A 16,528-nucleotide genomic window follows, 5' to 3' on the forward strand; every position below is an offset into this window, starting at 1 on the left:
TAAACGTTGGCTATTTGCTGTGTGTAAGTGTATTGGCGCCATCTGATGCCAAAATAGCGTGGACTTGCAGAATGATTTGGGGCTCAATACATTGTCAGCCACAAATAACTTAAGATTACTGAATAGTTATCATAAGTGGCGTAAAAACTATGAGAATTTTAGTAACACTTAGTGTACAGTACAGACGCGAAAAATATTACCAACATCTATGTTGATGAAGTAAGAACGACATCAAATCTGTTAACATAACCTTTGTTCTGTTGTCTCGAAGCAGAAAAAACTGAGCTGACCTGTAAAGTTACTCGAGTATGACGTCAGTGACCATAAGTATAGTCCTCACTGGCTTTGTTTTATTAATTTTTACTTAATATAGAACTATCCATTTTAATTTTGTTGAGAATATAATAATTTTGAACTGTAGCGACATGCACGATTGCTTGATTGCTTATTTGAAAAATAGAATATTGGCCAATACTATACAAAACGACTCCTTATGAGATCTTGCTAAAAGAGAAACCAAATATTAAAAATTTGAAAGTTTATGGAAGCAAAGCTTATGTAAGAATATCGGAAGCTAAAAGAAGTAGTAAATGGAACAAAAAGGCAGATGGAGGTGTATTAGTAGGTTATGAGAATGTTGGATATCGAATTTTAGTTAATGGAAAAGTTATATTAGCTAGACATGTAGAATTTATAGATAGAAATGTAAAATTAGTAGGGTTTAGTGATAATAAGTCAAGTACGGATAGTGAAATAGAAAGTAATAATGATAGCGAATTCGATTCAATTTTTGAAGGTGAAAATAAAGAAGAAAATACTGTTGAAAAGGAGGAAGAAAAATAAAAAAGAAAAAGTGATAACTCGTAGGAAATCTCACAGAAATCGTAAAGAACCAAATAGGTATAAATCAGAGACCTATAGCACATTCATCTATGTAAACTTTGCAAGCGCTAATATTCCTTATAATTGTAGTGAGGCAATAAATAGCAGTGAAAGTATTAATTGACAGGAGGCGATGTTAAATGAATTAAAATATATAAAGAAAAATAACACTTATAAATTAGTAAAAATGCCTCAAAATAAAAAAAATTTTTAATGTTAAGTGGGCTTACACTAAGAAAAGTAAAAATAAATTTAAAGCGAAACTGATTGTTAGAGGCTTTGAGCAAAAAGAAATGATAGAGGACAAATACTGTCCTGTAGCAAAAACTTAGACTTTGAAAATATTATTAAATGTATGTTTACAGAATAATCATGTGATAAATCAAATGGACTTTGAATCAGCTTTTGTAAATGGCCATTTGAAATCAGAAGTTTTTGTTAAACAACCAGAAGGTTTTGATGATAATTCGGGTAAAGTGTGTAAACTGAAGAAAGCTTCGTATGGTTTAAAAGAAAGTCCACAAGTATGGTATGAATGTTTGGATGAACATTTGTAGAAGTTGGGATTCAAACGTATTGATCAAGACTATTGCTTGTATATGAAACATGATAAAAACAATTCATTATATTTAATTATTTTTGTGGATGATTTACTTATATGCAGCAAAGATCAAAATGAAATTAATAAAGTAAAAGCATTATTAAAAAAAAAAATTTTATACGAAAGATATGAGCACAGTAAAGATGTATTTAGGTATCAATATAAACTATGATCAAACTAAAGGTATATTGCAATTAGATCAGGAAAGTTATATTGAGTCATTAGCGAACAAATACAATTTAATAAACTCAAAATTGTATGAAACTCCAATGAAAAAAAATTTGAAATGTGAACCAACACATTCTGCGTCTAAATATAAAGATTACAGAAATTTGATTAGAGCACTTCTGTATATTAGCTCTGGAACGAGACCAGACACAAGTTTTACGGTAAACTACTTGAGTCGTTTCCAGAATTGCTTGGATCAAATATTATTTAAATACGCTTTGAGAATACTTGAGTATTTATATTTAACTCAAAGTAAAAAATTAACATATGAAAGAAATTTAAAGGTTTATATTTTGAAAGCTTATGTGGATGCAGACTGGGCTGGTGATGTAATGGATAGAAAATTAAATACTGGTTGTTTATTTTCGCGACAATGCCAACTATAAATTTTTAATTAAATAGCCAACGGCGTATCGCGATATCGACTTTTATGCCGCCGGATCAAAGTATTGCCTTTACAGTGTCAAAAGCGTTGCTTCGAGGGCTTGAAAAAATCTCGCAAGAAACTCGAGAATATAAATAAACCACGCACTCGTTTCGTTTAACTTTTAAAACCAGATTTATTAACAAACAGGTAACAATAAGTATAAACCTTATAATATAACAAAAATATGTGTGCTTGCTTGCTTGTTTGAAAACAGAAGAGAAGAAACAACTAAAAGTATTAACAAGATGAATTAATTAGAAGAAAAAAAACAATAAAACAGAACAATCTTTGAGCTAAGCGAGACTCGGTAAGTTCGATGTTAGAAGTCGCAAAAGGTCGTTAATGACGCAACTATGCTTTGCTGAGCGATTGATCTGCTCGAGAGACAAAGCCTTACTGCTCGTGCCTGCGAGCGAGAAAAGCCAGTATAGCCGAAATTGTACTTGCTGGTAAATTTACATGTAAGTGTAAAAGCTAGTTCATGGATGTGACGTCTAAGAATATGTTTGAGTTCGGCCGTACTCTCTCGCAACCAGCAACAGCAGCTTCAGGGTCTTTGTTTACATTTTAAAAACGCGTTCTCGTGAACATACCGCCCACCTTGCTGTATCACAGCAAATTAATTATTAAAAAATACAAGTTTTTATATGTATGCAACTTGAAACAAAAAGAAAAAATTAATATAAAATTCATGAAAAAGAAAAAAAAAATGTAAAACTGAAATTTCTCTTTTATGCTAGGGCAAGACAAGCGAATGAGGATCGCTCATCCTCTTACAATATGTAATTAAGTTTCACAAAAGTAAAAAATACATAACGAATCTTCGATTAGAAAAAAATTGTTTGAAAAGAAAAAAAATCGATACTAGTACATTTTTTTTTAAATTATTAAAATGTCAATTTTTTGTTGAATTTGCTAAAATTTTTCACATGGATTGTTAAGAAGTTGTATTCGTTAATTGTAGCTGCTGGTAGGTATCATTAACGTCCGTGTCGACTGGGAGCTTTATTAGCTTAACGATAGGGCGTACAAAGCTACTATCAGCCGTCTTGACCATGACTGCTCTAACGAGTCCGTCCTTACCAGGATGGAGCGTCGTGACTTTTCCAAGTGGCCGCCTTAACAGTACAATATTATCTATTTGTAGATTGGGTTGAGGATGTAACCACTTGTTACGTTGCTGAAGCTGTTGTAAAACCTCGCCTCTCCAACGTTTCCAGAAAGAGTTGCGCATTTGGCATAGCAAATTCCAGCGATTACTAGTGCTTAACTGCAACTTTTTCTCGACTTCTTCTGGATGTGAGAGGCACGATGAACCAATGAGAAAGTGACCTGGTGTTAAAGCTGTTAGTTCGGTGGGCTCTGTACTTAATGGGGATAGAGGGCGAGAGTTTAGACAAGCTTAAACTTTAGCTGCCACCGTAGAAAGCTCTTCAAAAGTAAGCTTGGAGTCGCCAATTAATCTTTTGAAGTGATACTTGAAGCTGCGCACTCCAGCCTCCCATAGGCCGACAAAGTGGGGCGCTCGTGGTGGAATAAACTTCCATGTTGAGCCTCTAGTTGCAAGTTGACCAGCGACCGATTTGTTGAACTCAGAGGTCTTAGAAAACATGCGGGCGAGCTCCGCCGATGCCCTTTTAAACGTTGTTGCGTTGTCTGAGTAGATCGTGTCGCAGACTCCTCGTCGAGCTGTGAAGCGATCATACGCAGCGATGAATGCGTCGGTCGTAAGATCAGACACGATCTCGATGTGGATAGCTCTGACTACAAATCCAACAAAAATTACTACATAACCTTTCGTGCTTTTTGCACCCCGACCTTTGGAGAAAAGCACTGGGATTGGCCCTGCGTAGTCTATCCCAGTTATGGCGAATGGATGAAGTGGAGTAACTCTTTGAATTGGTAGTGCAGCCATCTGCTGATTTCCACTTTTCTGGTTGTGTCTGATGCACTTGTAGCAATTCCGGTAGACTCGTGTGACGAGCTGATGGGCTCGTGTGATCCACACAGTTCGGTACAACTGTGAGAGCATGAGTTGTACTCCTCCATGCAGTGTCTTAATGTGTGTATCTTGGACAAGTCGCTTTACGATTGTGTCATTGTCAGGCAGGACGATAGGGTGTCGCTCACTGTATGGAAGTGGAGCATTTTCTAAACGGCCGCCAACTCTAATGAGGCCAATCTCGTCTAAGTAGGGTGCCAATCGTACCAAATTGCTTCGCTTAGAAAGTGGTTTGTTGGCCTGTAGCTGCTCCAATTCGATGGGAAAATGTCGACGTTGTAGTGCTTTAAAACAAGAGGCAGAAGCCCAAGAAAGCTCTTGAGCTGATAGGTAAGTGTATTGACGTTTGCCAGTTACCTGACGAGCGTTGAGTATCCATCGCGCGCAATAGGCGAGGATACGGCGTATCTTAGCAAAACTAGAGAAGCGTTGCAGATATATCAGACAGTCGTTGTCGACATGCTTTTGTAAAGCTGCCTCCTGCATTACCAATGTTTGAATGCTCTGTTGATCGGCGTAGTCATCATCTGTTGTTGAAGGCCATGTTGATTGTGGTGACGTCATCCATATGGGTCCTGACCACCACAGGCTATGTTCGGAGAGTTGCTGAGGTGTAAGTCCTCGAGTTGCGCAGTCGGCAGCATTGTACGAGGACATTACATGTCGCCACTCAGCTTGTGGATACAAAGATGTAATTTCGCTTACTCGATTGGCGATAAAGGTTTGCCATCTTGATGGATGACCTTTTAGCCAATTTAGCACGACTTTGGAGTCGGACCAGAAGTGAATATACTGTGGTTGTCGATGCAGCTTAGGTAGCAGGTGCTTAGTTAGGCGAACAAGCAACAGTGCTCCACAGAGCTCCAACCGAGGAAGAGTCTCCATTTTTGTTGGAGCGACCTTTGTTTTGGCCATAAGAAGAACCGAAGATTGATCAGGAACTACAGCGTAGACTGCTGCAGCGTAGGCTCGCTTTGAAACGTCAGCAAAACCGTGAAGCTGCCAAGAAAATGTTTCAGAACAACCTATCCATCTGGGCACTTTAATGATGTCTAATTTTGTCAGAGAGTTACGGAACTTCATCCACTGCTGCAAGAGATCTCCTCGAATCGGTACGTCCCAATCGAACTTATTGATCCATAGATCCTGCTTCATGATTTTTGCAGTTACGATGACCGGTGCAAGCCAACCTAATGGATCGAATAATTTAGCAGTTTCTGAGAGAATAATTCTCTTTGTTATGATCGATGAAGAGGGTGCTGTTGTAGGTTTAAAAATAAAATTATCTGCTTGAGGAAGCCACTTGAGACCTAGCGTTGATACCGTCTCATCCACGTCGACGGGGACCTCATCAATGTTACCAGCTACAATTCCATCAAGAAGACTTTAATTATTTGCTGACCATTTACCCAACTCCATCCCTGCTGATGCCATAAGCTGGATCAGCTGATCACGTCGTTCGATAGGTAAGTCGACCTCGTTCGCGCCTCCGAATATGTCGTCCACGTAGATTTGATGGTCCAGAAGCTTGGATGCCTCTGGATGCGTCGTACGGCCGTCCTGAGCCAGCTGTTTGAGTACTCGAAGAGCCAAATAAGGTACTGGAGCCGTGCCGTAGGTGACGGTAAGCGCTCTATAATCCTGCAAAGGCTGCGCAACTGAGGGTCGCCACTTAAGGTGCTGCCAGTCTGCATCATCAAGATGAATCAGAATCTGTCGAAACATTTTGATAATATCAGTAACAAAAACTAATTTTTTAAATCGCCATCGAGTTAAGACGATTGTGATGTCCGCTTAAAGTTTTGGACCTGGAGACAGTGCATCATTAAGCGAACATTTACTTACATCCTTTTAGGAAGCATTGAATACTACCCTGATTTTTTCAGGCTTATCTTGTCTAAAAACTGCATAATGAGGCATGTAGTAAGCTTCACGTGAAATTTGATTTAACGGGACTAATTCCATGTGCTTTAAATCCAAGTACTCCTGCATAAAAGCCTTGTACTTGTCGGCGAGGAGTAGATTTTTGATTAGACGCGTTTCAGAGCGAAAAAGACAATCTACGGCTATATCTCGCGAACCAAAAAACGAGACTTGCTTAAAAAATGGCAGTCGAACGACGAAACGACCTTGAGGGTTACGAGTGTAAGTAAGAGAGAAGTAATCTTCACAAAATTGCTCTTCTGGGGTGAGGTGTCTTTCTTGAGGGACCTCCTCTATCTCCCAGAATTTCTCCATGAATTTATCGAGAGAGGGTTCAGTGTATGTGTGAAACACCTGAACTGAAGAATGATGACACGATTGACTATTTGCAGGAGCTCCTGTCAGAATCCATCTGAACACAGAGTTCTGAGCTATTGGGGTTCCCGCTGGACCGTTCACTAAGCCGTCAATGATGATTGATGAATAAACATCTGCACCGAGGATGCAATCGATTCGACTTGGCTTAAAGAATAAAGGATCGGCCAGGTTGAGACTTTTCGTATGTGACCATTGGTTTTGATCAACGTCGACTTTCGGCAAGAGATTAGTGAGTTTGTCCAACACCAAAGCCGAATACTGAATGACAAAATTTTTATCGACGTTAGACAGCAGTGAGATACTTACTTCCTTTCGAGCGATCGAAGTTACCTCAGCTCCCACGCCAGTTATCAAGCGAGAGATTTTCTGAGCTTTGAGTGAAAGCTGCGAAAGCACATGTTCCGCGACGAATGATCTCTCAGCTCCTGGATCGATGAGAGCACGCACAGTGACCTTGTTGCCATGTGCGTCTGCTAGCGCTACAGATGCAGCAGCCAAAAGAATTGATTTGCCTGCTGAAACACTCTTAGCAATTCCCTGACTCAAAAAATGGACTGAAGAAGCGTCTCTAGAGTCAGACGATGACAAAGAGTCGTTTGCAACTGCAGGTTTTGATGTCGATCCATGAGAATTGTTATGTAACCTTGTGTGGTGTTTTCCCTGACAGACAAAGCATCGTTTAGGCGAAGGGCAATGCTTGGCAAAATGAGAAGTTTGAAGACAATTCAAACACAACTTCTCTTTTTTGCAAAAATCATATCTTTGAGACAAGCTTAAATTTTTAAAGTTTTGACATGCGAAAAGATAGTGCGTTCCATGACAGCAAAGACACGATGCATTTTTCTTGTTTGAGGTAACTTCTGTTGTGTGCGCAGCTACCGATTTTGATTTGTTTGATGAATTTTGTGAGCTTGACTTCGACTGAGAGTTCGAGCTACTTGAGGTGGCAGGTGAAGCTGCTTCTAACACACGAACGAGCCTTTCGAGAAATTCGGTGAGCGAGTTATATGTCGGAAATTCGTTAGCCTTATCAGCCTCTCGTTTCCACTCTAAGCGTGTTGATGTATCGAGCTTACTTACTATATGATGCGTTAGCCACAACTCTCCCATTCTTTCAGCGGGAATATGCAAATTGTCAAAAGCTTGTTTGGTCTCGCGCACGACGTCCATAATGCAATTTATTTCAGCGACCGATTTCTTTTACATAGACGGGCATGAAATGATATGAGACATGTGTGTTGAGAGAAGAACTTTTTTGTTGTCGTAACGATCTTGAATTGACAACCAAACACTTTCATAGTTTTCGGCAGTAATCTGAAGATTTTTGAATCGATTAGCCGCTTCACCTTCGAGCGAGAGAATTAGGTATTGCAGCTTCAAGATTGGCGGAATCGTTGGAGCGTCATGTACAAGCGCGATAAACATTTCCTTGAATGTTTCCCATTGAAGTTGGTTACCCGAAAATTTTGGCAACTCGATTTTTGGTAGAAGGGATCTATAGGAGGGGCATTCCATAGTTATATCGACATAATTATTATCACCCTGTAACGATGACTGATTGCGTCCTGGATTTATTACTCCTAAAATCAAAGTCTTCGTATTTGTATATTGTGCAATCGCTGAGGAATAATAGTCTTACTCGAAATATTTCTCGTCCTTAAATCTTTCCTTTGATGCTAGAAGTTTCTTGCGCGGCGTATAAAATTCGTCCCACTGTTTTTCTAAATTTTCGAGTTGCGTCTTAAACCAACCAATCGAACGCTTTTCTTTAGGAGTTTTTAACATTGTTTTTTGGAAATCCATAACGACTTCAAAGTTAACTAATTGCTCTTCGAGTAATTCTTAGTAAAGTCCAAGGGTATAACTTGTGCAGTCGATGCCGACGGTGTACAAAATCCTTGAAACTAGTTTAAGCCTTTTCCAAATGCTTGAATTCAAGTCACTGTTTGGCACTAGTAAAGGCAACCACGCTCTGCTACCATGTTTATTTTCGCGACAATGCCAACTATAAATTTTTAATTAAATAGCCAACGGCGTATCGCGATATCGACTTTTATGCCGCCGGATCAACGTATTGCCTTTACAGCGTCAAAAGCGTTTCTTCGAGGGCTTGAAAAAATCTCGCAAGAAACTCGAGAATATAAATAAACCACGCACTCGTTTCGTTTAACTTTTAAAACCAGATTTATTAACAAACAGGTAACAATAAATATAAACTTTATAATATAACAAAAATATGTGTGCTTGCTTGCTTGTTTGAAAACGGAAGAAAAGAAACAACTAAAAGTATCAACAAGATGAATTAATTAGAAGAAAAAAAACAATAAAACAGAACAATCTTTGAGCTAAGCGAGACTCGGTAAGTTCGATGTTAGAAGTCGCAAAAGGTCGTTAATGACGCAACTATGCTTTGCTGAGCGATTGATCTGCTCAAGAAACAAAGCCTTACTGCTCGTGCTTGCGAGCGAGAAAAGCCATTATAGCCGAAATTTTACTTGCAGGTAAATTTACATGTAAGTGTAAAAGCTAGTTCATGGATGTGACGTCTAAGAATATGTTTGAGTTCGGCCGTACTCTCTCGCAACCAGCAACAGCAGCTTCAGGGTCTTTGTTTACATTTTAAAAACGCGTTCTCGTGAACACTGGTTATGTAATTAAGTTATTTGATAATGTTATGTTTTGTAAATCCAAAAAACAGAAAAGCGTCACAAAATCATCAACAGCAGCTGAATATGTAGCATTGTCTGAAGCTGTGAGTGAAGTGTTATGGACAATTGAGTTATTAAAAGTCTTCAATATAAATATTGTAAAACCTGTAAAAATTTATGAAGACAACACAGGAGCAATAAGTATTGCAAAATATAGCAACTACACAAAATATTCTAAATATATCGAAACTCACTACCACTTTGTAAATGAAAATTTTAAAGAATGCAAAATTGATATAGTAAAAATAAATTCTGATGATAAAGAAGCCTATGTATTTACGAAGTCTTTAGGTAAAATTAAGTTAGCGCAATTAAGAGAAAATTTGAAAATATTATAGTCAAACTACCAATTCAAATTTATTAAGGAGGCGTGTTGAGAATATAATAATTTTGAACTGTAGTGACATGCACGATGGCTTGATTGAGTAGTTGTGTACCAGTTTGCAAGAGAGGTCCTTCGAGTTAGTTTTGCTCGAACCGTCATGCGTATAAGTCGCGTATAGTCGCAGGTGACTTGCCATTTTCGTACACATGAAGTATAGTATAATATACTTATTAATAATATAATAACTGCACTCTATTTATTTTAACCACTTACCTCAACAAATTTCTTTACACTAAAAAAACTGTGGTGCTCAAGTTCATGATAGTTATCGTTATCACTATGTCTGACTACTTCAAAAACTTGATAATGTATGATCTACAGTGAATTAAGTCATCAAAAATTCTGCAAGTCTGCAATTTTCTCTCACCATAGGTTCTGCTATCGTTCTTTCTTACGTCCTCCAACAACTTGCACACAGCGAATAGCTGTACATCTGAGCTCGTACTAAAAGCAAGCGGTGACGACGACTGTGATGAGCCTTCCTTGCTACTTGCGCTTTAGCTATACCTATAAGTATAATATGCTTTTTGACTGACTTGCTTTAATCTTATAATTTAGCATCTTAGAAATTGAGGGGGCATAAGTAAATAGTGAACAAAAAGTTTCAGCAGATGTTGATAATATAGTTTGTTGTTTGATGTCTATAATATACTAATCTCTAGCAGCATAACATTACAAGCTTCCTTAAATATTTTATATTGTTGAGAGTCGTATTCAACTAAATCTAAAGCAATAGCAGTATCCCTAACGTACTGAAATGTACGTTATTGTTACGTCGGCGCAACGAATTATTTGAGGCTAAGCTTGCGCTTAATTATTCGGGACTCACACTAGGCTTGTAGGTAAGACACGGGGCTCGATGATAGTTCAATTACGTGGTAGAGTTTTTGAAAAGGGGAATACGAACATTCTCGACTGAAGGGAATCAAGTTGCAATGTTTTAAAGTGGTTGCTGTGCGGTATCCCGATGCATTCACTCGCAGTGCTTCTAAGAGTTGTCAATATTACCCGCAGCGGCTTATTGAAGATGTCCTGTTCGTGATCTAGAAATTACCACAAGTAAAGGTGTTGTTCTAGAGGCTACGTAAAGGGGCCAATTGTGGTTTAATTCGTGACTGGTCTATAATTCACCAATACCGCCTCAAGTAATGGTGTTATTTCTAGATTTCATGTAATGAACAATCGATCATTTATTTCCGAGGTTCAAAGGGTACTAATACTGTCACGAGTAATGGTGTGCACGTTAAATGCTAGGCCCGCGCCGGAAAGAAACAAAGAAATTACGTTAGAAAGATTTGATAAATTTAAACACTTACTTTCATTCAACTTTTGAAAAACAATTGTACATGTGGCGGACCAGCGCTAGATGTCCGAAGCTGAAATTCAAACCGCGCTTGTGGAAGACCAAATAGCAGAGCCGGACTGTGACTACTCAGTCCACCGTTCGAGGGGTGAAAATCAAGAGAGAGAAATATATATATATATATATATATATATATAGAGAGAGAGAGAGAGAGAGAGAGAGAGAGAGAGAGAGTGAGTGAGAGTGCGTGTTTTCGGGCCCTCTGGGCCTTTTTATAGGGAGTAGCGTACCTTGTTCATGTGCTGGCTCGAAAACGACACAGGAAAACTTACCGGGGGAAAACATTGAAGAAAAAACAATAGTCGTAAATCTACTTATCTAGAACTGCTCTAGTTTAGCCACTCAGAAATATTATTAAATTTTACTAATGCTAAATACTGTTCGTTTATTCAAGTGAACTTGTTGCAAACAGAGCGGTGAAAATCGCTTGATATTTTAATTAAGTTTTAATTGAATAATCATTCGGTGCGTTGTGGTATTAACAATAGTTTTAGTAGTAGTCATTTTTAGACATTAATAACTAAAATAGCTGCTAGATTTGCCGTGCCCATTAATTAGACAAATTAATAATTATGAAAGATTAGTTATCGATAGAGTTGTCTGTAGTCAAAACACACAAATCTATAAACCAAATGGAAAATAAGTACGGCCCAATTAAACAGCAGTAAATATATCTTGAAGTATAAGTTAAATCTACGGAAACTGCAAAGTATGTATAAAGAATAAAACAAAAGGACTAGATAAAATTTGTCTCATGTCACATCTTAGTCCGGCCAGCAATCCATCTAAAACAGGCTCTGTAGACACAATAGGTAGATTCGGTGGTTTACGATCTACAAAAAATATTAACATCTCTTAGTAGAGCACTTAACAAGATTTGCATATATATATTAATATCAAAAATACAAAATGCAAACGACTTCATTGAACTCACAAAAGGAGTGCTTCGTACCTTTCGAGGAGTGGATTGGTTAATTGATTGGTGAAGAGCAACACTCATACACACTTTTCAAGAGTTTTAATTTGATTTTATCTACGCTACTTGTAATCTGTTGCCATGTATGGATCTCTTTCTCCCCAAACGCTTCTAACTTACTGAGCCCGCTGCCCTCTTGTCTTGAGCCGATCGGCCTACTTCTCGCTGGGTCGATGAGCTGATCGCAAGTAGCCACTATTTCTTAGCTACTTAATCAGTTACCATAGTTTTTACTGCGACAAAGCTTTTGCACTGCTCATGAACTTGCTGAATTTTGCTGAACTGTCTCCTTTTGCGTACAACTCTATCGTAAGTTGTTGAATTTTTATTTCCATTTTTTTGTTTGTTGTATCGAACAAGTTTATTTTGTTGATTAAGAAACCTGTTGATTAAAAGAATCGATAACAATATCAATCAGTTTGAGTTCACTAAAGATTCTTTAATTTTTCTCATTTTTTTGAATGATCTGGAGCTTATAAAAATGGGCGATATTTCTTCGTCATTAAATAAGTTGACACATTGTGATTTTTTTTTAAATTTGAATTTTTTATTTATAATTGTTTTTATTTTGGCATTTACTAAACAGCCACCATGTTAAACGTTTATCAATTGTGTTCTCTTTTTCTTTGTGTGTCCAAAATCAATCCTTTCTTTTTGGACTGATATATCCACGTCAATTTTATTGACATAAACGAGTCGAAATTCTACTCACAGCTGTGCTTTAATATATCTATGTGAATTTGACTCGAGAACACAAAAATGTTGAATAAACAAAAAAAAATGCATGGACAACAATAGCAAACAATTGTGTCTATATATATAATAAAACTAAACACACAGTCTTGATATTCAGCCTAAAATATTTAGTAAACGATAAAAATACATCAATATTATCCAAGGAACTAACAATAAATGACAGAAGTATCCATCGATTAGAGGATGATATAAAAATAGTTTTTAACAATAGTATGAAATACCATAATTATAACGAGATATTATACGAAAAGAAAGGAAATAATATAACTTTAATGTTGGTATTTGAATATGCATTGAAAACGGCAACCGACTTAATAAAAAAAAACTCAACCCAATAATGAGTGGACCGTATAAAATATTAGAAAAGACATCAAACCCTATGTATAAGATCAACACAAACTATAAAAAATCAGAATCATCGTTGTTCCATATCTTGAAGCTTAGACCATCTTCAACGTAACTACTTATAGTCTCTAACTAATTTATGCATGTGATGTAAGGAAAATATCCTTAGTTTGTTCAAACCACAAGCGTTATTAAGTCGGTGAGCTAAATCTTTATGATAACCATTAACTTTAAGACACTCAAAACCTAGCATATGTGGCAAATACGTATTAAACAGTAAGAGTGATTAAGCTATACTGAACACAAAGAATTTAAGCGAGAATTATTTTTTAAAGTAATTAAAAGAGATATAACGTGAATAATAACATTGAATGTTATTTTTTTGTTATTTACAGGTAGGATTGACAACTAAATTAAGTAAGTTATCGTATGTAAAATATAATAATAATCATCTTTGTTATTTACAAAGAAACATTTTTTGTATCATTTACGTCTAAGAAACATAATTTCATATATATATATCTTCTTGTACTGTGTAGTTATTTTGTTGGGTCTGTCCACACATCCCTATCCACCCCCATAGTCTCCCTACAGCCTCCCTTAAAAAACAAGGGAAAATTCTCTATATTTTTCTGTGAATTTAACCCGACAAAAAATGAGTAAACCCCCATGCCCATACTACTTTCTACAGCCCCCTCGCGAATTAAGTGGTCACCCTCTTCCCACACTTATAAATTTATAATATTCCCAAAAAACTTTACAATTATTCTGTTATCTGACGCCTAACACAACACCTCCCACCTTTTCACGAAATAAGGGAAAATTTTCTAAATTTCTTCGTGATTTTCACCCAAAAAAATGTGTTGAAAAAAACCGCCACATCCTTCTCATAAAAACTTAAAATGTATTGTAAAGATAGTTTGTCACAGGGTCAATATGGATTACGTACCACCACAGCCCCCCATACCCTCTATATTAAGTTAAATTTTTTTTTAAGATTGCTCAATGATAGGATTAAGCGAGGCCAATCCCCCACCCCCTTTAGAAAAAAATTAAAATTTAGCTGAGATACCTGTTATTTTTATATTTGTCTACACCTTAATTCCACTGTTCAATAACTTCAATTTATGTTTCTTTCATTTTATCAGTTTCCGTCTCAATAACAATAAACTTGATTATAAATAAAAACTTTCTGAACAAAGGTAGTTTATTAGGTAGAAAGTGAATTACATTACGTTTAAATCTTCTCTATTATATACTTATTTTGATGGATATGTCTACACCCCCCTCACACCCTTTTCTAAAAACGTCTTATTCTACCGTTTTATGATATCAGCCATAAAATAAGGAAACAAAAAAACAATATCTTGTTAGGTTGATTTTTTTGTATGTTAGAGTTCACCCTACTCTATTTTACTATAACTATACCTTTATTTTTAGAACGAAGTTCTTTATGTCGCGTTACTCGGGGGGCTGGAATTTTAAAACCGACAGATTTTTTTTTTTTTGGAAACGAAAGTGTTTTAAATATACATATGGCTGTTTATACATATCAACGTCTCGACTCTGCGTTAAAACCTGGAATTTTAAAACCGACAGATTTTTTTTTTTTTGGAAACGAAAGTGGTTTTACCCAAAGTCTCTGCCTTTCAAGTTTCTCCCCTTACCCCGTTCCCCCCACCTACTGTTCTCTACACACTTCCCCTCTCCCCGCTATATATGTATATCTGTCAACCGTGCCGTGTTACTCTTCTGCACACCTTTACCCACCATTCCCCCTCACACTCCCAAGCAATTAATTTTCAAACCAATTACAATTTTATTTTCCCACAATAACTTTTATTTCACTTTGAATTTTTTTCTTTTACAATTCTAAAAAAAAAAAAAAAAAAAAAAACATTTTCCAATAAAGAGATTTGAACCATCGACCTCCTGCACGTGAGTCCAGTACCTTCCCCACTCTGCTACAAGCGCTGCCGACTATAGAAGATCGGTTTCTTGTACTTATCGTGCGGTTCGTAACTATAATATTCCATTTTTATATGCATTCACTGATACTACATTTAATTCATGATAAGTTGTGTATTTGTATTCAAAAAAAAAAAAAAATGCATTTGATGCATAAAATACTGACCGATTTTTATTAAACCTGAGGTTTTTTTTGGCATTACAGTAATACTAATAATAACTGTTATAAATAAATTATTTTATAAATAAATTATTAAAATAAACATATACGATAGAAATGCACAACGTATCAATGGTTCTTAAGATTTTGAATTCGACTAACTAATTGTGTTACAATGTCACATAATTATATAAATTGAAAAAAAAAAAAAAAAAGGGAATGAAAAAAAAAGATTTAATATGAAAATAACAAAGAAATTAAATAAAGGAAATACAAAAAAATGAAAAAAAATGTAATAACATGAAATATGAAAAAAAATAAAACAAGAAATGAAAAAAAAAAAATAAATAAAACAAGAAATAAAGAAAAAAATGAAAAAAAATGTAATAAAATAAAATATGAAAAAAAAAACAAAAAATAAAACAAGAAATAAAGAAAAAAAAAATAAAATAAAATAAAAAAAAAAAACAACAAACCAGGGGGGATAAATGGGTCATGGGACCCACGGTAAGAACGAAGTTCTTTAAACATGAGATGAGTATGGACATAATTTCTCAGGTAACAAGGGGGTCGTCAGACCCACAGGAAGAATGAAGGTCTGTAAATGTTAGTACTGCATTCATGTTGTTTACTAAAACAAACACTTGAAAAACGAAAAAAAAAAAAAAAAAAAATAGTTTACTACTCACGATGGTTGAACTTCGTGAGAACGTCGTGCATAAATACAGTACTCACGAAGTTCAACCATCGTGAGTAGTAAACTATTTTTTTTTTTTTTTTTTTTTTCGTTTTTCAAGTGTTTGTTTTAGTAAACAACATGAATGCAGTACTAACATTTACAGAGCTTCGTTCTTTCTGTGGGTCTGACGAGCCCCTTGTTACCTGAGAAATTGTGTCTATACTCATCTCATGTTCAAAGAATTTCGTTCTTACCGTGGGTCCCATGACCCATTTATCCCCCCTGGTTTGTTGTTTTTTTTTGTTATCACCTAAGGTCTCCTGAAATTGTATGCTCTTATTAATATTGTTCCTTGGAACATCATATTTCATATTAACCTTAATAGATTTAAAAAAAAATCGGAACATCTTCTTTATCTATATGTTTCACACCGCCCATAAGGGAAATAGACAGGTGCGCTGACTTTTTTTGTTGCCATCATTTATATATCAATGGAACGTGCATAAAGATGTAATACTTACTAAGTTTTACTTAACATGGTAACAAAAATCCTACCAATATTTTTTTTACAAGATTATCACTTAATACGCACTCTTTGCATTGTAGCAAAATTATACTTTTTCCGTAGTAGGCCCAGTGTGCGTATAAGTGATAATGTTGTAAAAAACTTAAGTAGGATTTGTGTTACCATGTAAAGCAAAATCAAGTTAGTATTAAATTTATATAATTATGTAATAATAATAATCG

General features: G+C 36.0%; 2 protein-coding genes across 6 annotated transcripts in view; one reads left to right on the top strand and one right to left on the bottom strand.

Moving 5' to 3' along the window:
* Nucleotides 1-16,528, top strand: part of Atg9 (autophagy-related protein 9) — a 363,261-nt gene that overhangs the window by 33,668 nt on the left and 313,065 nt on the right. The window lies entirely within an intron of this gene.
* Nucleotides 3,076-7,611, bottom strand: LOC149375489 (uncharacterized). The gene is made up of 6 exons (XM_089598511.1): nt 7,380-7,611; nt 6,748-6,953; nt 6,013-6,699; nt 5,550-5,853; nt 3,617-5,504; nt 3,076-3,505 (listed from the first exon to the last, which is right to left on the bottom strand). The coding sequence occupies exons 1-6, from the start codon at nt 7,609-7,611 to the stop codon at nt 3,076-3,078; spliced, it is 3,747 nt and encodes a 1,248-aa protein (XP_089454637.1).

The sequence above is a fragment of the Copidosoma floridanum genome, unplaced genomic scaffold (assembly GCF_036245765.1).
Source record: "Copidosoma floridanum isolate Cflo_tuat_1 unplaced genomic scaffold, Cflo_Japanese_pri ptg000006l, whole genome shotgun sequence".
NCBI classification, from domain to species: Eukaryota; Metazoa; Arthropoda; class Insecta; order Hymenoptera; family Encyrtidae; genus Copidosoma; species Copidosoma floridanum.